At 40.4% G+C, this 22,847-nt stretch overlaps 3 protein-coding genes across 4 annotated transcripts in view; 2 read left to right on the forward strand and 1 right to left on the reverse strand.

The window, feature by feature from the left end:
- ptn (pleiotrophin) overlaps nucleotides 1–12,061 on the forward strand; it is a 63,457-nt gene extending 51,396 nt beyond the window's left edge. For both annotated transcript variants that reach the window (XM_088003066.1, XM_015002864.2), the window contains exons 4-5: nucleotides 4,295–4,456; nucleotides 11,206–12,061. In XM_088003066.1, the coding sequence (XP_087859192.1) occupies nucleotides 4,295–4,456; nucleotides 11,206–11,261 (218 nt within the window). In that variant the 3' untranslated portion in view covers nucleotides 11,262–12,061. The remainder of the gene's footprint in view (nucleotides 1–4,294; nucleotides 4,457–11,205) is intronic.
- gnai1 (guanine nucleotide binding protein (G protein), alpha inhibiting activity polypeptide 1) overlaps nucleotides 1–22,847 on the forward strand; it is a 424,795-nt gene that overhangs the window by 95,303 nt on the left and 306,645 nt on the right. The window lies entirely within an intron of this gene.
- The window catches only part of chrm2a (cholinergic receptor, muscarinic 2a), a 76,252-nt gene continuing 65,467 nt past the window's right edge, over nucleotides 12,063–22,847 (reverse strand). Inside the window, exon 3 of the mRNA XM_015002841.2 lies at nucleotides 12,063–20,884. Coding sequence (XP_014858327.2) covers nucleotides 19,334–20,884 — 1,551 coding nt within the window. The 3' untranslated portion in view covers nucleotides 12,063–19,333. The remainder of the gene's footprint in view (nucleotides 20,885–22,847) is intronic.

The following is a 22,847-nucleotide window of genomic DNA, read 5'->3' on the forward strand; positions in this document are numbered from 1 at the left end:
CAGGCTGGGAAAATCGTAAAAGTCATAGACTACCTTTGGGAAATTTGGATCAACTTAGTTAAAGTAAAATATAAATTTAAAAATGCTTCACTGAGAATTATACTAGAGTTTGTATGAAATTTGCGTTTGGTTCTGTTTCCATTTTGTTTTTGATATTTACTTTTTGTATTGTGTCTGTTTTTTCTTTACTCCTTTTTGTATATTAGATCCCCTTTTGTTCATGATGTCGTTCATTTGTCATTTTTTTTGCCTCTCACTCAGCTGCAGCCATCTTGTTGATTAGACTCAGCTGGTTGTAGTTTTTCTAATTACCTCCACGGCTTTTATAAACTTCCTCTTCCTCAGTTCCTGCTGTTTGCTGGAGCACTTGTTGTCCTACATGCACCTATTCACTGGGTGTTGTTCACGTCTGTTAAATAATAATAATAATATTCATCTCCTGTTATCTTGACATTGTTTAGCATTAAGAATACGAATACTTTGGCCTTGAGGGATTTTTTGTTTTCCGATGGAATTTTATTCTGGGAAAATAAAAAAAGCAAAACATAAGAATTTTTCTTTTAAAGGCTCATTTCCTCATTCGTTTACTCACGTTAACATCAAATCTAGAAATTGTGAAACAAAATACCCGCAGCTTAATATTCATCGTATTTTAGTTATTGACTAACATACCCAGAGAATCCCACCCTTGTACAAATACATGATTTCCATTTGTTGCTCCACTCCCCATCATAATCCATTGTTATGTGTCATTCAGACAAACAATGGCCTCATTTTCAGAACAGGAATGCATAAGCTAGCTAATTAGAGGTACAACAGCAATGTCTGCTGAGAATATGATGCATTGTCATGGAAATAACCATCCAACATCGTCATTACCAGCACAGCAGAGTAGCAGGCATTGTTTTTACCTTGTGTAAATGGAACCACCATGAATGGGGTTTGGCAGGTCCATAAATCTCTGGACACATTTTGACAATCCACAAGTGTCGCCGCTGTGGAAGGCACATTCACTCGCCTTTTCATATTTCTAGCTTATCTAAACAGCGGAAGTTGTCCAACACATTGTTCTTGCACCGAGGGAGATCACAGTGTGAGATTTGTGAAGCTGAAATCTCTAACGGTGACAAAACCTGGGAGACTTTTGTTCCAAAGTTAAAACCTGAAAGGCTTTGGAAGCAAACCATCAGGAATGATGAAAAGCAAAAGTTTTGAAAGGATAGCACTAAGTTGCATAGATCCAGACTTCAGAGGAAGGTTGCTAGAGAAGATTAAATGGAAATAGATCAACATTCCCATGTTTGTGGTAAAGATGCTGCAGTTACTGGAACATATCTGTGATGAAAACCAGCTGGAAGGCCAGTCAACATGGCGGCATCCTGACCTGGAACGGATTCTTTTAAAACAACCCGTCCTGAACTGGAAGCGCCTGCAGGATCAGGATTTCCCATAATATTAACGCCGCACACATTCAGAAGGTGAAACCATCACCGCTTACTCTGATATACCACAACACTCCAGGTCTGCTTGCACAAAAAAAATACATTTGGAGTCTGCAATTTCGCAGTGCAGCCTGCAGCAGCATTTAGATTCTGCGCTGCTAAGCAAATTATTCTCGTCAGAGAGCGAAAGTTTTAAACCATAATAATTTATTTTTATTGTGCCTTCAAGGGGTGGTGGTTGCTAGATGAATGAAGCCCTGGGAAAGTCTCATTTCAGATGGGCTTTGGCCTTTTAAGACTAACACTAGTCAGTTTAAATTCTTCTGCACAAATAACCGGATACGACAGAATGAAAAGCCAAATAATTTCTGAAAAAAACAACTTTTCTTTAACCTGTCTGACAAAACTGCAGTTTAACCTGCAGTTTTTGGAGATACTGACCAGCTGTCAGGCCATTGACATTTACCTTTTGTCAAAATCACTCCAATACGAAGGCGTTTTTTTTTTTTTTTTTAATTCTAACTTTGAAGAAAAGTTGTTTACAAAGGAGCAGCAGCAACAACATAATCAGTTTTATTGACTTTGTCAGTTTTAATCAACATATTTACCATTTAAAACAAGCCTATTTGTAATAAATTTCCACTTTAATGTTTTTGCTTTTCTTTTATTACAGATTTTATTGCCTTTTTTTACTGCATGCTGTATGGCAGCCGTTTTTATTTTCCAGCTTTAATTGACATTTAAAGTTTTTTAAAAGTACAACACAGCATAAAGTCAAAAGAGGTAGCTGCGAATAATTCTGCAGAGTCATCGTTTTCACTAAGTGAACCCAAAATAAGGAGTCAGGCGCCTCGGGGACGACTGACGGACTGACGGAGGTCACAAACACTCTGAACGCTCCCACAATGCACCGCAGCCACTCTGTGAAGCTTAAAAGTTTAAACCTAATGACATTCCTGGTTTCTATTTAAGATATCTTTTAATATAAAGTGGACACAAACTTCATAACCCCAATTAATGTAATTACGTACACATTAACATTCATTCATAGACTTCAATTGAACTTTTTTATGATATTTAATAGTTAAAAAAGACGATGGAATTATTTTTAATTTGAGGTAAGATCAGCGAAGCTAAACAGTTGCGTAACGACAGAAACAATGTCTTGCTACAGAGAAAGGTTTATTTCTCTCTGATTTAAACTCTCTGCCACAACAGAAATGATAAAGTACTTGTCAGAAAATTGTAGAAAAACATTTACATTCATATCTTACACTTATGAAGGTAAAATAAAGAACTATACAGTACAACAAGAATACTCAACGAATCATATTTACTAATTTTCAAACCTTTGATTCATTTCTGAACAGCCAGAGTTATGAAGCTTACATGCAGAAATAGCAGTCTTTGATTTAAATGATACAAAAAGGGTGTAAAGTATTTTTGATTTCCTTTCTTAGAAACTGAGCATGATCCTGCCACCACCACAAGAAGAGACCATAATTATGACGCTGCCTCCACCCTGTCTCTACGGTGACACTGGTGGTGGCAGCGTCATGCTGTGGGGAGGATTTTCATCAGCAGAGACAGGGAAGCCGTTCAGAGTTAGAGAAAGCTTTTAGGAGATCTAAAAGACTTGAGATTTGGAAGGACGTCGTAAAATGACAGTAAATAAATTATTCTATTTTCCATTCATGTTTTATTTTGGCTCTGCGAAAGTCCAGAGCTAAATGAATTTGAGAATCTAGACCAGGACTTGAAAACTGATATCTCCAGAGATAGTTGTCTTGCAATCTAACTGATATTATGCAAAAATATTAATAAATAAAATAGGAAGAAACACTTCTGTGTCGAGATGTGCGAAGCGTGTGGAGACAAACCCAGACGAACGGCGGGGGGCGTCTAAACGAAAATGAAACAATTTACAGTTTCCCTCCCGGCGCACATTTATGCACTACTTAAATAAAAAAGTCAAAAAGTTAAAGGTGTGTGAATACCTTTGCAACCCGGCATGCTGCATGTGGGCCTTCGAAATGTAGCACAGCTTCCCGATAAATCCGCTACAAGTGGGATATCTCTGTCTGTCTCTGACATAAATCATGGTTGTGAGGGGAACACGGCTTTCAAAGTTGGTTGCTCAGGAAGTCCCTGTTGGATTCCTGCAACAATGGCCCTGTCACTCCCTCTCTCTGCTCTCCTGCCCTGCGCTGCCTCGCCTCTCCTCCCCCCCCAGCTCTGATGAGCACTCTGGGATCTCGGCTGCGGTGACACGGCCTTTCATGTGAGAGGAAGCTGACGAATGAGTGTCACAGCCTCCAGGGAGCCTGGCCGGACTGGCAGCAAAATAATGCAAGAGGAGAGATGAGAAGCTTGGCCTTATAGAACACAAACACTTATGTACACACACACACACACACACACACACACACACATCCTCTGTAAGCCCACTTTTACAGCACACACCAGCAGCTAATGGTGTTTTCAGAAGCAATCTTGCATCTTTAATTGCTTTCATATGAAGAGGCTTTCTCTTCACATGTAGCTATAGATTGTTTCTGTGTTATTTCTCCAGGTTGCTTTTGATTACATCCATCTGTTGTTAGGTTTCATCATATAGCAAATGTAAGATCAAAACGCAGAGGTCCCGTCTGCTTCTGCACTGAGAATCATCTTCTGTTGTCGAGAAGAGCTCCATCAGGTCACTCTGAACCAGTTACTCATCAAGCAGCCATTAAACACAAATCCATGAGCTCTGAGAGGTTCTTCCAGTCAAATTCATTTTATTTTTACAAGATTCTCTCCTTTTATTTGCTCTTTGAGATGTTGAGATCTGATTCCTGCGTTTGCTTCAGGGGAATGCAAGTACGAGTTCCAGGACTGGGGGGAGTGTGACCTGGCGACGGGGAAGAAGAACAGGACCGGGGTACTGAAGCGAGCGCTCATGGATGCGACCTGCTCTGCCACCGTCACGGCAACCAAGCCATGCGGGAAAATTTCCAAGCCCAAGCTGCAAGGTAAGCTGCGGAAGCGAAGAAATGATTGCCGGATAAAACGGGAGCCCTCGCTGGACACGACAAGCCTGTCAGAAGCTATGATGATTCCCAGAAATCATGTGGAACAAATGTCTGTCTCTGGCAGAAAAGAAAATTAGTTTAACTGCTGAGCTTCAAAAGCAAAAACAAAGCTTGGGTGGAATCTAAATGAATGTAATGAAGCAGCTTTTGCAGCAGGCTGACTTAGCAAAACGATGAATCAAACTGTGCAAGATTAGCTTTTATTTGCATTTCTTCTATAGCATCTTGCAGGTTTTCGGTTTCTAGTGATATAAATTTACAGGCATTCTGTACAAGTAGGAAAAGTATGGAGGACTATCTGATTGTCCAGAGCTGGATAATTATGGGTCTGTTTTATTGAGAGCTGATCAAGAGCTAACACAATTAGAATGAACTTCTGAAGGCTTACCATGCTACTTTTTAAATGGATCAGTGTTGGTAGCATCAGTTGTCAACATGAGCGGTCCTGGATGGGGGCCAACTGGGGCCAGTGTCCCTGTAGGATCTGTCCTGACCCGACTTATAGCCTCTGTACTGAAGAGATGACACTACATCAATCTCTTGTGATTATTTGAGCTGGAACTGTAACCATAATCCCATGGGTCAATTTCAGTTTTAGCTTCACGGTTCTAATTAAAAATGAAGTTGTTGCACTTTTAGCTTCAACTCTATTGAGTTTTCATCAGTTAGATCAGAGGTCTGCAACCTGCAGCTCTGACAGGGTACTTTTTTTATTATTGGTTCACGTTTTTGTTTGTTCTTTTTTCCTATGCGCTCATGAGAGAAAATAAGTGGGGCCCCGGGCCCCTGCTTGTAAATTTGGTCTAGAAGCGCCACAGGTTGTCAACTTGAAAAAGATTGCTCTGCAAACAAAGCAAATTTGCACCTTTTTTTTTTTTTTTTTTTAAAAAAGAGTGAAAATCCAGTATTATCTGAACTAGAATCTGTTTCTTAAATTACATTTATTAATTTGATCAAAAAGTGTTAAATCAGCAAACGGATCATTTGGAAGTTGTTTAAAATCTGTGGACTTCAATAAACAAATGCAATGTTGAAACTTTAGTTGTTTTTCTTGTGAAAATGTTTTCCTCCTCTATATTTTTGTCAACAACACATTAAAAAATATGAGCCTGTTCCGTGTTTACCACAGTGTTACATCACTGTTACTTTGAGCAACACTTCAGAAAAGAACAAAGGAGACTGAAGCTCTTTTGACTTATAATGCATAACTATATTTTAAATGTTAGCTCAGTGGGTTTACCGTTTGTTTTTCTCTCTTTCTTCTACCAAAGTGCTGAGCAGCGGCTGCCGATGACGAGGTTTTGTTTTGCTCGTCGCGCGTCGGTCAAAAGATTCCTGGATTTCTTTTTAATTAGAATGATTGTGCATCAGAATATGTATCGACTTGCATCAGGACTGAACTTCCACCGTCTCTCCTGATAATTACTGTGCGAGTTCGGTAGATTCTCGCCTTGTCTCCTCAGACATCGTGCGCTGATTGCATCTTTGCTAAATCCAACAAACCCTTGCAAATGATTTAATCTCAGGCAATGTCATGTGTGATTTGCATTCACATTCAATTCCCCGTCACGCAGAAGGAAATCCTCCTACTTTACTGTGAAGCTGAAGCTTTGAGTGACAGGATTAAACCCGGACTGAGATAGTTAACTCACTATTCAGCTGTAATTACAGGCTTTTAGCTTTCCTCAGCCATGTCAAACTCACTGAACTCTGGAACAATGTGAGTTTCTACTTGTGATTTTCTGTGGTAAATGGAGAGTAATCAAAAAAACTTAAGTAGCAACAAGTATTGACCTAATGGGTAAAAATGCAATCATGTGAACACTCGTAGGATACGTTACTGTCTGGTATGAAGCTGGCAAGAAGCAATGGATTCACTGTGGGTCAGTGCTGCTTGTAAATTCTGCAGAAAAGGATGTGAATTAGCCACTGTCAATTCCCCATTGTCTAAACAGAATTATTATGAGTCTGGAAATGTTGCCAATGGCAATAAGCCGCGTTTATCACGCTCAGCAGCTGACACAGAGTTTGCACAAAGAGTTTGCCTAACCTTACTGTCGCTTCATCAAATAACCACAATCAGGGAGGCTCATTTCAAACCCGAGGTGGTGTGAAATCCTCTGTGGCGGTTTGCAGAGCTGTGGACCGTTTAACGTCTGTCCTGTTTGGGTTGAGTTGGGTTTTATGGCCATGTTGTTTGAGAAGCTTTTAAGGAAATTTGACCTATGTGCCATCTGTGTAATTTCCCTTTTTCTTTTCATAAAAATACAACATATGGCAAACTTTAGCATGATAAAGTGTCGGTGAAAAAACAAAACTAAGTACGCCCATTGATTAAGCAGCTTGTAGAATCCTGGTTTGACTTTGTAAGAGTCAAACCATGATGCACTGGAACTTAAAAGAAAAGGTAAACCTTTCTGTAAGTGTGACTGAAGATCAGACTGAGTTTGAGTTTGTGTTACACTCCAGGTTCACCTGTTTACATCACTTCTCGCGAGGGCCGACTGCCTGGATGCAAAGTGACAATCTTAGAGGTGTGAGAGCTGAGGTGAAAGGAGAAGCAAAGCAGGGACGACAGAGGTCCAGACGAAGAGATGCAGTCAGTGGGAAGCTGTCTGCAGGAAGGGTGATTTCTCGTAACTGTCTGTTGGAAGATAAGCCATGGGAAGCGGAAAGGCTACCTGGTTCAAAATAAAGAGAGTGTGACGATATTACAAATGTAATCTTCAGCAGTGGGATCAGAAAAAGTAAATTAAATGTTTGGCTTCCCGCAGCCGGACAGATCTTCTGTGAAAACCAGCGATTCCGAGCATCAACGTTGAGGTTTGGAGATGGCAGCTGGTCGCTGCGAAAGGGGGCAAAATTTGTCATTTGCACACCCCAAAGGAGGATACGCTTGAGAGTCCCACCGGAGTCGTACGAGACTCAGAGTTGCGTATCTTTCCTGTCCGTTCCAGGCGAAAGAGAGACCACATGGAGCAAAACAAAGAGCAGACACAGACAGAAATGAGACACGAGTTCCTGAAGATATCTCTCTTCATTGAGCTGAACAGGAGAGCGCGCAGCATGGAGCAGGGGGGGAACATTTGGACACCAGATTTGGTTTTTGAATTTAACAAAAGTCTTTGGATAAATATGGCAATCTTTAAAAATTGTGCAGAGCACACTTGTGCCTCCTTCTGAATAAGCAGGTGGTGCTCAGACTTGAAAAGTCAAAAACATGCTTTCACAGCCAATGCACGTTGTATGACTGCTTACCTGGTTACAGAAGGTAGCGAGCCATGGCCCTGGAAACTGCCAAGAGGGGGAAAAAGCTCAAGTTTAACTATCGAAATTTAGAAAACAATTTTTTTAACATTTTTATTGTAACGAATAGATGTGATGTTCCAGTCACAGAGCCAAGGAACCACTGGGGGGAAATAAAGCTCCTGTTAAGGCAAAGTTCAGGCTCAAATGTTATCACTTTACATTAATAAACCAACTAAATTGGCCTTTAATTATATTTGGCACTGGTCCCTGGGTTTAGCTCTAATCTCCTGCCTCACTGTGACAGCCCAGTGGTGATCAACATGAAATACAGCAACTGCAGCCACAGCATGTGTCTGTTATCTTAAATAGATCCTTTTTAGCACTTAAAGCGGGAAACGAAATGACCAACGGATGAGAACGGACATTTAATGTCCCCAGAGCGCTACATCATTTTAGCTTTGCAAATTAAAATATTGAAAATGAATCGATTTCAGTTAAAACAGGGGGTTCAGATTGTTGAGTCAAGGAAAGTTAAGTGGAAGAAAGAGGTGCAAAGACAACATTTTAGCCTTGAGAGGATTTGGAAAGACGAGAGTAAAGAAGCACAGAATCCAAGTTGTCAGTAATTTCACTCGCTTGACGATTTCTGGAGGCATTTCTATCAGTCCAGTCAAAACGAATCAAGATTTTAAAAAGAACTTTACAAGATATTCCTGAAAAAAGACTGAATCCTAGCCTACAGTAAATGTTCAAGCAAACGACGTCCGGTTTTTACTTCTGTCTTTCTGAAACGGCAGGAGGAAAGCGTCTGGCTCCGGACATGTTTGAGCTGTAAAAAGTAACACCATCTTGACTCCCACTGCGTTCGAAAAGCAAAGAGATGCTGTGACATCCGACTTGCAAATGTGGCAGAATGCACTCGAGCCTCCTGAGTGAGAGTCCCTATCTCACATGGAGCGGAGAGAACGACGTGTGAGAGCGAATCCTTTCCCTCTCTGGGGAGCAGAATATGCTGACACAAAAAACGAGAGGAGGGGTCGGCATGGGGGGCAGAAAGGGACGGAAAACATTCCAACAAATTAAAGCAAGCAATCAAACGGGGCGCCGTAGCAATTTCAGTATTTGCATGCTCGAGAGCACCTTGTGCATCTAAATTCTGCTCCCCGCGGAAAGCTGGCAGCCGAAAAGAAAAGATTTCCTGGAGATTTTCTGAGCGACGCGCGGCGAGAATGTTAAAAGGTGGAGGCAGCGCCGCTCACATCTCACTGACGGAGCATAAGTTGCTGCAGCTCCAAACTGCCTGACAGCATGTTATTAAAGGATTTGCGAGTTGTGGAGGTGTCCTTTCAACATAATCCCTGCATGTGAACATTAATTTAGGGTTTAAGTATTTCTATATTACCACCATGTTTCCAGACGATTCCATACATCATCTTCTTTCATTAGAGATTGAAACTCATTAATTAGATCCGCTCAATTTATTCCACTGCCAGTTGGAAGTTTAAAAAGACCTTAATGAAGGTGCTGCACAGTGACTCATTTGGCATTTCACTCATCTGCCAGTGGTTTGTGCTAGGTTTGGTAAAAAGTGTTAAAGAGGGAAGATGCGATTCAAGGATTAATCATTGTAAAAACAGAAAATACATTTTAGTATGGTGAAGGAATTCAAAAGGGCAGTGGTGTGAAGCTGCGGTGTTCTCCATGTTTTATAAGCCACTTCAAACTTTGACAGCAGGAACTTCTCAGCCATTTAAATCATCATCAAGTTTTCCAGGGAACTGCTAATGACCCAGAACCATAGAAACCACTGAAACGTCCAGCACACCGACCCGGGACTGACTTCGGATGTCTCTGAAGTAGATCGAACAGCATTAACACGGCAGTGTTGACACCAAAAGCTTTGCGACAGAAATCCGATGTGTTAGGAGAGACGGCCCCAGAGACGCCATGACAGTTACTGAAGCAGACGACCTAAAGTCATGTCCAGATCTCCAACTGGAGAACGGTTTTTAATTTTTTTTTTTTTCATTTGCTTCGTCTCTGCGCTTGACTTTCTTGCTGCGTTCAGTTTGCAAAGCGACGCTCAGTTGCAGTGCCGGTCCAGAACGCGGGCAATATTACTCACCATCTCACTTCTCACGGGTGACACGAGCGCTTGGGGAAAAAGAAAATAAACAGTTCGACGTGATTTACGACTCGCCCTTAATTGAACAAGTTTCCCGTTGCTTATTTGCATGTTCGTCCAGAGCGAGTGCGCACCTTCTGGTGTGTGAAGATGCCCTTCTTCCCGGTGGGAGGACGAAGAGGGGAGAGGATGCAGAAGTAATTTCCACGATGCCGCGCGGTACCACAGTTATCGCCGTTTCCTCGCAGCAAGAAGGTCCCGAGTTCCCAGAGTGCTACAGAGTGCTAGCTCAGGCCTTCCTGCATAGAGTTTGCATGTTCTGCCTTTGTTCTCTCACCTGTTTAAATCCCCATAGGTGTCTTTATAGCTGTTGGTCCTATTTGTAGCGTTCTGATGATTGGTCCAGAGTGTAGCTACTGGTCACAGACGCCAGTCCTTCCTTAACGTTGCAGTAGAAAATGTTAGCCTTCCAATTGGTGGGTTCTTATTTCTCAGAAATGCATAGAAAAGTTTTGTTTCTGCCTTTTGTTTTCCAAAATAAAACTCTTTGAGTTTGCTGATAAAACTGCCAACTTATTTAAAGGATTAAATCAGTTGAACTACAAATATTTTTTGATCATTTTTATTCTTTTATTTGTGCCGCTAACATAAAAAAAAAAACAAAAACAGAAGACTCTTCAAGCACCTCTCAACAATGTTTATAATGTTTTATTGAATTTTACTGACGTGGTAAATCCGTTGTGCTGCAGCCAGATATTTTTGTTGCATGAGATGAGAACCAGAAAACAAAAAAAAAGTGGATTTATTTTTAATGCACGTCCTTTTATAAACGTTTCATAAAATGTCTGCGTTTCTTGAGATCGGACTTAAACTTTTTACGTGTGCCTTTTTATATTTCTCTAGTAATAAAATCACCTGCCTCTAGATAAACTAATCTTTAGAAATTGGAATAAAACGAGAGACTATTTGAAACTTCATGAAGTAATAAACTTAAAGGTAACGTCGCTGTCTGCTTACACGCAGAGCTCACAAAGCAAAAGACATGGCTGCCAGGTGCCACTCAACACTAAACCTCTGTTTTACATAAACCCAGCAGATCCGTCTCATCAGTGTAAAGTGGGTCACAGTACAAAACATTCACAGAGGCAAACTAGCTGATTAAAACCTGTACGGTTGTTACGATCAGAGACGCAGCGCGGCTCCTCTTCATGGAGACAATGGGATTTCTCCTCATTTCAAAGGTGTCACCTCTGGCGGTGAAGCCGTTATGGGGAAGGACTATAACTATATTTACTCTGTTTGTCCTTTCTTGCAGATGCAAAGAAGCAAAAGAAGGAAGGGAAGAAGCGAGAGCGCACCCCAATGGACTGAGATTTGTTTTTATTTCATGCCAGAAAAGTGGAGGAAGACTGTGGGAAGACGACCAGCGCCCCACCCCAACCTGCTTCCTGGTTATCTGTACTGTAGGCTGACTTTAGGACACTCTGTAGTTTTGATGAAACCAGTAAAAACATGAATTTTAGAGCCATATTGTACTTTTTTTTCTTTTTTCTAGCACCCAATAAGAATCATCATGTATATTGCTGTAGTAGACATAATACGATGTGCTAGGGACGGATAATGAGATGATTTGTTTACTAGTGCTTGCGCCTAATTATGTTATCTCTCGGATTAGTTTCTGAAGTACAAATTGCCCACAATTTGTTTTACTGTTCCACACCCCAACTCTAATTTGAAAAAAAAACAAAAAAAAAACTTTGGCCTGTGCTCTAATGAGGCAGTTTGTTAAAGAAAGTCCTCAAACATTTTCACCTAATTAATTTGAGATGTAATAAAAAATAAATCTGCTTTTTCAATTTTTAGCAATCCCAATTTAACTGAAAGTTTTCAGTCTGTGGTAAATCTCCATTTATAATTTAGTCTAAAAGCTTCACTGTGAGCGTACAAAATGTCTTTTTCCTCTGTTGTACCTTAATTTACATACATTATTAACTCTCTCCTCAATATATCGTGACTGCTTGAGGTTATCACTTCCTTTGCTTCCTGGTACCTTTCCGATATTAAAAAAAGTGAATAAAATGTAGAGAAAAAAAATACCAAAAGCATTTAAACTTCCTGATGTCACCTCTGTCAATATAATGCAAAGAAAAAAAATAAACATCTCAAAACAAGCATATTTCACCCAGATTTTATTTAAACTCAAAATCACATCTTGTCAGATGAGATCAGTTGAGATTAACGCTTCATCCCGTCCCCACTGTAATGTACGGTAGTGGCAGCATCATGGAGAAGATGGCTGGTGTAGCATACATGCAACACTGGAAAATAAAAACCTGTCAGAGGCTGTGAAGGACTTCAGATGGAGATGGAGGTCCAACGTCCCGGCAGCATGACGAGCCTGAATGTCAGGATGGAGCTAAAATGAAACGTTTTTGATTGAAGCATGTCGATGTGTCGGAGCGGCCAAGTCAAAGTCTGGGCCTAAATCCAACAGAGAACATGTGGGAAATGTACACTGTTAGCTCAGTCCTGAATGTATAATTGCTACTTATGTTAAAAAAAAAACCAAAAAAAAAACCGGAGAAACAGCAACGGCATTGCATCTTTATAAAGTAACTTTCAAATTAGAACCTCATAAGGAATGCATACGGATTTAATCTTAACTTATCTGAAGAGCTTGTTATGCATTATGATATTTGGTCAGATAAGATATGCCTGTAAAATGTAATGTGTGCACAGGTTAACTCAAACTCCCACTGTGAAGCATGGTGGTGGCAACGTCATGCTGTGGAAATCAGCTCATTCATTTCCTTTTATTATTAACATTTTGTTAATTGAATGCAAATTGCATTAAATACAGGTAACATCCCTTTTTCTAGTGAATTTTAAAATACAAAAATTAAACATACAAGCATTTGGCTGTAAGTTAAAAAAACAACTCCCTTGAGAACACAAATATTTTAATGTCAATTTTATTTTGAAGGGGTTATTATACCACTTAATGCAGTTCATCTTACAGTTTCATAGGTGGCGAGTGATTAAAAACACTCCAGATTGGTTGTTCAGAACAAATAATCAAGAATGCATTAAAGCAGAAATCAATACCAATGTTACTGTACAGGAAGTATTAATAGCGGAGGGGGGGGGACATTCAGATAGTAGCTATACCACGTGTATGTACATATCAAATGTACCGCATCAGAGTTACATATAATGTACTGTCATATAGATATATGTATATACAAGGCAAACAACAAACTGCTGAGTTAATTTTTTTCCCTATTGCAATAGAAGCCACAAGCCACAGTGATTTAATACACAACGAACATCCAAATATGTAAGAAAAGTGGAAAATTAACACTTGAATGTGTGCAGAACGTCTGCAGCAGGCTGCGGGTTTGTTTGAAGATTTATTTGACGAGTTTAATGTCAGACGCAGGTGGGTTCTGTGACCCCCTCCCCGCCTTGAAGTTCAGACCAGGGCACACAACCACTTATGGAAAAAAAAAAAAAGGTTGTGAAATTGCAAAAAGTTATATAGTGTGTCCATTGAGTGAACCGGCTTCTTCCCAGGGTGAGGGTGAAGCCTCATAAATTTACAGGTGAAAATCAAAATGAAAGCCATCGCCTCTGGGCTTTTGAGCCACACTGAAACTAGTTTTAGCTTCTGTCATCCTCCAGGGTTTTCTCTCGCTCTCACACTTCTTTCCTGACTGCAGAAATCATTCTTGGGCTCCCCTGGACCCCGGCGCTCACATGTGGAAAAGTTACGGTACAGTTCTCATATTGCACAGCAACAATGTATTTTTTTTCTTTGTTTTTTTTTTCTTTTTGCAAATCATGAAACTCTAGAAATGCACATATAATTATACCCTCTGTCTTTATATCGTTCATATTTCACAATATTCATAGATCATAAATAACATTTTCTCAACAAAAAAAAAGAAAACAAAGAAGCAACAAACAGGCTGTACACAGATATAATTTCAATACTACAATTCCACTCTGTACAAAGATAAAAGTCGCAGATTTACAAAATGTGATAGAAAATGTACAATATTGTGTAACTACATGTAGCACAGAGTCTTTGGAAGCTTTTTTACTGCTGCGACGTTATTTTAAAGAGGACAAATTGGAGATCTTCCTTGATTAGCGTCTTATTTTATCCAATCTGATGAATAAATGACCAAAACTGAAGAAGTCTAAAAACACTTTACAGCAAACAATTTTCACACCCATTCACAAACAGCTGAAAGTGACGTGTAATGATGACACACACACACACACACACAGACCAACCTGCACATTTTCTTTGTGAACACGACCAAACCAGCCCAGTATATCACTGACATTCTTCACCCCCATGACTGTTTATGGTTTTTGTGATGGTAAATTTCAAGCCATTGCGATTATTATGTTAGTTCAGTTTCATCTTTTCATTTCCTTCAGCTTTGAGTTAAATTAACACTAAAGAATAGGAGCTCAGAGCTGGAACAGGAAAAAAAAAAACTATTTAGGTTATAGTCAGGAAGACTGGATTTCATTTTTCCTAAATGCTCAGCAAACGTCTCGGCAAAGTTGCACTAAAAATGCCACAACAATCAGAAGATAAAAGGAGCAATTTATTCCTGTCACTCTTGATAAGGCACTTGAAATTGCTCTGTACAATCCGGCGATATACCATCGTTAAACGTAAAATAAAAAAAAAGAAATCTCCACATTTGGAGAAAGTGCTCCTCTATCCAAGATTGTTGAGGATATTCTCAGCAACACCCACTTCTTCTAGAACAAAAGCCAGAGAAAGTTGTCTCTGATTAACGGTCGTGTCGCAGGTTCTCCGTAAAGGGGTGCAGTAGCCCTTTGACATAAGCCGTACGAACAGGAGCCCAGCTGGCTCTCACGGCACACGGTGATCTCATGACCACACGCACTATGTTTATCTATATTTGACAGACAAACGAATATATGGACATTTTCATGGAATCATAAAATGCGAAGCTTGTGACCGTAAAACCACAAGCAAGGAGATTCTGTTTGCAGGAGCCTCAGTGAAAAGAGCATGAGGGACAGTAAACAACTGTGTAACACACACCAGATGGAAGAAATCGCCTGGAACGTTAAAGTTCTTGGCTGACCCGTCCTAAAGCGGAGCTAAGGCTTCTCCAAACATGGTCCACTCACCTTTAGAGTTTGGGGAAAAAAGTTCCTGACAGACCACAACTTCTCTACACATTTCCTGCTCATCTGTGCCGTGCAAAAGCACAAGGCCCATTTTCACAATTTGTCATTTTATAACTCCGGCCTTCAGTGTATTTTCTTTCACTTTACTAGGACTTTATGTGGTAGACCAGCACACTGAAGTAAAAGCAAACATACAATGGGTTTTGTGTTTTTTTTTTAGCAAAATAAAATTCCAAAAATTGTAATCAACATATCTCTGAACAAAAATCTAACCCACTGCATTCAGAAGTCACTTAATTCATCAAAGGAGTCTGCTTGTGTGTAATTTGTGTTTGTCGGCCGCCAAACAGTAATAAAATATACTAAAGTTTGTACTTATAATGCAACAAAATGTTATCACTTCTCCATTTTCACCAACGCCAGACCCAGAGCGCGTCTTTCAAAGTCAGTTCGACACCAGACCTCTTTGTTTTCACCTTCACCACAAAGTGAACAAAATAGTTTAAAGAGTGGCGGCCCCTGCTGTGAGCATTGCTGGTTTTTTTTTGATGCAACTTGCCCTCCTTGCACCGCCGCAGGAAGTGATAAAATGCCATCGCTTTTCATCACACGCCCCTCAGACCGAGACCCTCGGACCACCACTTACTCTCCTGCTGGTATCTGTCAAGCAGCAGCTAGGCTGAGATTAATCGGATGTTTTCGGAAAGCTTTTTAGTCTCTATTTGGATGTGTGACAGATGACAGACAGAGCTCCACTCCTCCATGTGAAGGATGTAAATTCACAGGGGAATTTATTTAACATCTCCTTTCCATTCACACGAATATAACCAATAATCCTGGTTTTGAAACTAATGATTCACTTTCTCAGTCAGTAATTAACAATCTAGCCGAGTTGCTCCGGTCTGAGTTTTCCAAGGAGGAAGTAACTCAGTTATACTCAGTTGAAATCAAGTCATCTTCTGGCCAACATCAGTATAGATCTTTTTGAAACAGTGGAGGCAAATGGAAATAGAAAATCTGTAAAAAAAAAGAAAATTACAAAATAATTCCCTCCCCAACCCCTTTAATTTATCTTGATGCATAAAGCTAAAATAATCTTTTCGTTCTCTTATATGACATTATACGTAATGTTTCACATTTTGTCAGATTACAACCACAAACTTCTATTTATTTATTTGAATTTTTGTCAAATAAATAACAAAATTACTCTGATTCACCAGAATAAAATCATTTTTTAGAATTCACTCAATTAGTAAAAAAAAAAAAAAAAAAAGTCCACCTGTGTGTAAATTTGACATGAATTCAGTCAAAAGGAGCTGCAGCAGAGAGGAAAACTGGCCTTTTATACCAACATCATAACAAGTGACTATTTGCAGTGCAGGGGACACAGCAAATATGGAGGAAGGTGCTGTAGTTAGATAAAGCTGTTTAAGCTGTTTAAGACGGTCAGAGTTGACAGGAAGGTGGACGGAGCTAAATACAGAGCAAACCGACTGCAGGTCACAACCAACTGGCCGCTGAATCCGAGGTTCAGCTTTCAGCAGCCTAGAAATAGTATTTACAGCGTTTTCTAACTGGGAGAGGGATTCTAGGGGCAGAGCATTAACTAGTAACACGGTGCTCAACACAATTGTACATGAAATATTTATGTTACACTCGTGACCTTATGAAAATTAGAGACCATACAAGGATAATGACTGAGAAGAACCATGCTATAAGTGGGGCACCGGATTGCAACCACAAGCTGAGCGTGTAATGGGCAGCCTTTAATCTAAAATGTAGGTGTTCCACATCGGCCCGTAATCTGATCAGCCTCATGGTGAGTTTTCATTATAGGATCTGTCCCAGATCTCTCTTTAAAGCCGACAGCCTCAAGGAGCTACCCGGTGCAGGCGTAAATCTCAGCAAAGCCCCCCTACCAGCCGCTGTGGCAACCTCCTGATGGCAAAACGCTGCTGCATATTCATCACTCCAACGAGCCAGCCGCATTACTGTAACCCAGAGTGGTCTAATAGGCTGAAATGATGGATGACATGCATGGAAACACGGAGCATGCCTCTCGGTAAATTGATATTTTCTCATTTCTCCTGGCGCTAAAGTAAACACAGCGACTTATCACTTTTAATTGAACTACGGCGACTCGGAATCAATTACGAGATCGGATGGAGAGGAGTCGCAGCAAGCGTGTGGAGACGTAAAAATAGCCCTTTTTCGAAATCACGAGGCTGAGACCTGTGACCGGAAGTTAAACTCCACACTTGGAGCGCGCAAGCACACATCAGCAGCTTTACCCACTCGCATCCACGAGTTCACGAATTTCATCCTTGCGATACGTGAATCAATGAATCAGAAAGATCAAATAAAGGTATCCACTCCTCTGCACGCTCACACACACACACACACACACACACACACACACACACCACAAAATGCCCTCCCACAGACCCCAATGCAGGACAGCTCTGAGCTCCTACCTCCTGTTTGACTCGCTGTGTTCTTAGCAACCTGACAGCAAACATAAATATCTTAATAGCTGCCATAAAAATCAACACCTGACATCCTGTCAGCAGTAAAAGCTGAAGTGACGAGGACTGCGGCAAATGAAAAAGTGCGACTGAACGATTTCATGCCAAATATAAATATTATTTTTTTCCCCTCTTCGGTTGTCTGGTCAACATGTCTTGATTTATTCACTTCGTCTTTCACTTTAATAGTACATGACAAGTTGTATTAGGTAGATTCTTTGCAGGAAATGTGATGAGGCGGTAATCATAATCCTCTATACCTAATTTGATTGGTCCAAATTGTGAGAGTTGGTTGAGTGTGCCCTAAATGGCGGGTCATGCAAAAAAAAGAAGAAATTCAGGACTCGGCTTTACAAATGGCATATTTTACAGGTGTGCATGCTGTGTCCATCCAGAAATAACATCCCAGAAAACCTTTAGCCATTAGGACAGATTGTCCATTTCCAGCAGTGTTGCATCTTTTAGATGTTTTCCTACTTCAACATGTGATTGAACCCATTGGGTCATTACTGGGCCAATGCAGAACCTGCTATCATGCTAAGAAGGTCATCTAGCCATGTGATTTTGCTGTATTAGAGCATCTATGACATGCTGGGCTCCTTGCCCCAAGGATGGAGTTTGAACAGCGGTCAAATGGAAAAATGTTCAAATTTCAGCCGCTGGCTGATTTCTTGCTGCAACCCTAATGTTGATTGTCTTGAACCATCATCAGAAAGTGGTTTTCAAACCATAAAATGTGATGTTTTTGTGCCACCCCCAATTTTCAAGATGTCCCTTTAACGTGATAAAAATGCTTGGTGTCATTTTAATAAAGAAAATGGGATTAAAGTAAAGAGACTTAGTAGGAACTTTGTATCGTAATCCTCCAAACGCCCCACAAATGTGAACGATATTGATTAAACGTTGAAGTGAAATCGACTTCTTTTCAACTATCCTGAAATCACAATAGCTGTATTTTCAGTTCTTCTCTTTTGTGTGCAAGTTTGACAAGTGAAACTTTATTGCATTAATATTTTATGAAGTTTTGCCTATTGATTGTTACTGAGGCTTTTTTTGTTGTTGTTTTTTTGTTAAATTGGATGACTACCAATTAGGACGAGAGCCTGTCAGCGAAAACCTAAACAAAACACTCAATTTTCTATATATTGCTGGTAGGAAGAGCTGTGATGAGGATGATCACACATTGAAAGAAGAAGGCAAGCAAAGAGGCACAAGTGGGTGTGAACGCAGACACTAAGCTAGCACACACCCACATGTGCACACACAAATAGAACATACACCATTTATATATACAGATATCTACAAATATCTTTACTGAACTTCAAACTTGAAAGGTTTGAACATTCAGTCAGCCCTATTTTCCCATTTTGAAGCGTTTTCCATACGGCACAGATCGTCTTCTGCCTTTTAGCCTGCTTTCTCTTCAGTCTGCTCAGCATCCTTCTCCGCTACTCTCCTTATGTTCGCTGATCTTTTTTTCAAGGTTTCAAACCTAAATACGTTTTGAAAACCCTCGTTTTACACGCTGCTCCTGCACAACACGAGTGACAGCAACTGAATTCAGTTGAATAAGAGTAAAGTGCTACAACAGCTTATTGAGAGAAATTGGAAAATGGATGATGAAAGTGATTTTGAAATCTTCTCGTCTCAGTCTCACACATTTTTCACATAAACTCGTATGCCTGGACAACAACACTACACCCATATGTGGGACATATACACAGTGGGGGCTTGTATTTATCTGGCTGATCTAATGTTTCTGTATTGGCAGAGGAGGAGATGTTTGAATGTCTTTTTGAACGTGACATTACACAGAGCATAGCAGGCTGGGTTGATGGTGCTGTTGATGTAGCACAGCCAGTAACCAATAGTCCAAACAGTGTTGGGAATGCAACTAGAACAAAAAGTATTGATGAGCACCATCACGTTATACGGAGTCCAGGTAGCTACGAAAGCCACCAGGATGGCCATTATCGTGCGGGTCACTTTTTTCTCCCGCGACGGGGCTCCTTTCTTCTTCTTGTTTGGCGGTTGCTTCGTCATCTTCACGATCTTCCTCGCCACGTGGTTCTGACGTTCTGTGGTTGGCACGATCTCAACTGTGGCGTTTGACGGTGTGTAGTAGTCGCCCTTCGGGGACTTGGTCTTGATCTTGATGCAGGTCAGCTTGGAGCCCCCAGCCTTGGCTCGTTGCCGTGGCAGCTGCTGCGTAGCCTCAGCACTGGAGTTTGCTGCAGAGGCGACTTGTTCTTCGTCCTTCTGATTGGAAGCTGCCACACTGCCGGACGTGGAGTCATTTGAGCTCTCCTTCTCTTCTGCAGGAGCACAGTTCTCCTTTGCAACACTGTCACCCTCCGTTTCTACGTCGGCAGCAGACGATGAAGGCCCTTTTCCATTCTGCAGCTTTCCATCGTGCTGGTTGGCTCCATCATCTACAGTCTGGTTCTGGGAATGTGCTCCGTCTTCCCCAGGAACATTGTTGTTGTTGGGTTTCGGAGTGCTCTCTCTCCTCTGGCCCGGTAACAAAGGTTCTGGGTTTGATCCTGAAGGCTTGCGGTTGTCCTTCTTCACTCGACTTTTGCTCGCTCGCGAGATCTGCCAGTACAGCTGAATCATGATAATGACAGGCAGGTAAAAGGCGGCAATGGCAGTTCCAAAAGTAACAGCGGCATTGGAAAAGAACTGAATGTAGCACTCTTTCTCAGGCACAGTCCGCCCACCAACAATGAACTGCCAGAAGAGGATAGCAGGTGCCCAGAGGATGAAGGAAAGGACCCAGGCAGCAGCAATCATCATCCCTGCCATTTTGGTGGTTCTCTTTACAGGGTAGCTCAGGGGCTTGGTGACACAGAAGTATCTGTCAAAGCTTATGATGAGGAGATTCATGACAGACGCATTGCTGACAACATAGTCCAAAGCCAACCACAAGTCGCACACGACTGGCCCCAGGGGCCAGTAGCCTATTACTATATATACTGTGTACAAGTTCATGGAGCACAGTCCAATAATTAGGTCAGCACATGCAAGGCTAAATAAAAAATAGTTGTTGACAGTTTGTAGGTTCCTGTTCACCTTGATGGAAAGCATGACCAGGATATTGCCGATGATAGTGACCAAACTCAGGGAACCAGCCACCAGCACGATGAACACTACCTCCACGGTCTTGTAAGGACTGTCTCTCTCCTCCATGACTTCTGTCTCATTGCCTTCAGAGGCATTCCAGGATGTAAAGTTAAAGACATCCATGGCATTTGGTTTCTTTATTGCCACGTACAAGTCGGTTGGAACCTGCAAGGGAGCAAAAGAGACAGAATTTCTTAGAAAAAGCTAAAGACTGTGACACTCACAACCCATACATACAGCTAAAATGTTGAGGTTAAGATAAAACGACAATATGAGCTTCTCTAACTGGGAATACTTCTAGTGAATCTCTTCGTAATGACATTTGACAGGAAACGGTGTAAGTAAAATCATCAAGAAGAGGACAACAAAACAAACAAAAAACAACTAATGTTCTAGCAATCCACTTAAATCCGCATTGTGCCTTGTTCTGCGTTGGGCTTTTAGTCATTTAATTCATCAAATCACAATAATAAATTTGGCCTTTAAATCAGTAACGACGACGACGATTAGAGGCACCTTTATCAGGCACATTTTCATAATCACTGCAACCAACGTCTCACCATTAGGCAGCTGCGTCATTTCAAACAAACACAAATTAAAGGAAACTAAAAGGTTACAATCTAAACAGATATAAACGGACGATTAAAAAAAAAAGCATGTAAAACAATTTAAAACATCCGGTCATATTTAAATTAATGGTCTTGACATTTAACATCCTATATCTGAACACAAAATGTGTTTCATCCTTCTAGAAAATCTAATCTTTCATTTATTGGACAATCGGATAAATTAGAAAATGGGCTCCAATGAGGCTTGTTTGTCAGATATTAGATTACAATATTTGCCAATTGATCTATAAAAGGGGAGCGATCACTGCAGGTTCATTTGAAACCCGACCGATAGTCTGTGTAATAAACCTTCAGTTTATGAAGTACTGCTGTGTTTTGTTGTCACAGACGTCTCTGATGTAAGCAGTGATGCTTCTGATGTGGTTTCCCCTCGGTATGGCCGAAACTCTGAGCTATTCAGTCACTGTGGAGACTTATCACACTTCAACTTGCCATAAATATCATCTTTGTTGAAAGATGAGTTGTTTTCATTTCTCTCCTTTCACCCCTAGATAAGCTTTATTCTGTTGAGAGAGCCGTTCAGCGTCAGTTCAAAGTGAACGTCAATTCCTGCAAGGTAATGTTCACAAATACGACAATCTGACTGTTATTTGCAGACGTCCAGATTTTAGATTTTAGTTTGTGGTTCACATCTCACTTTTCTATTTGTTTGTACTTGAAACAAATAGAAAAAAAAATAATATTTTTCAATCACAATGTAATCCTGTCACTGGGACTGAAGTATAACTGTCTTGATTGTGTCTTATCTTCTACCTTTCTGGTAATAATCTGTAGCATGGCCCTTTAATTATAAAAAAAAGATGTGATTCAACAGAATATACATATAATCCTATTTAATAAATTACAATATGTCTTCCAATTAAGACACAAATTATTGCATTAAACTGTTATTTTCATTGGTTTGATGTAATATTCTAATCTTGAATGTTGTGTTTTCATTACCTGTCAGCAGAAGATCCTTGTAATTAACAGAAAAAATGGCCTGAAAACATCAGTCTGCATGTAAATATATAATATGTTATCTTAGTAAACTGAATGATTAACTCTAAATTAACTTTTTAATAACATTCTAATTTGTTTATTATGACGGTATTGCAGTAAAAAAAGGAATAAAGAGAAAAATCATTTACACACAAGATGAAATGGAGGAGGACCCAGAACCAACCTGTGGGAAACTCCTCCAGTAACATAAAGAAAAAACTGCAGGTCACCTCTTTGAAAAGACAGTTTTCAAAGCAGAGCATCACATGATGATTTTGCATATTTCTCCAAGATTATCTTTATTTTAAATTTGATTTCAAAGTAACGATTCTCCCAGAGTGATATTAGCTTTCCAGTGAACATTTCATGAAATCAAAGTAAGTGAAGTATTGTTCTGTGGCTTGGTTTTGCCATTTTGACACAAAGTCTTAAACCAAAGAGCCTAGTTGCTGAGTAACTAGTGAGCATCCACTTATCTGCTGAGCCAGAAATCCCTTATCATTGCATTAGCCATGGAG

This window comes from Poecilia mexicana, unplaced genomic scaffold (assembly GCF_051168715.1).
Source record: "Poecilia mexicana isolate PSO_F unplaced genomic scaffold, ASM5116871v1 scaffold_23, whole genome shotgun sequence".
Classification (NCBI taxonomy): Eukaryota; Metazoa; Chordata; class Actinopteri; order Cyprinodontiformes; family Poeciliidae; genus Poecilia; species Poecilia mexicana.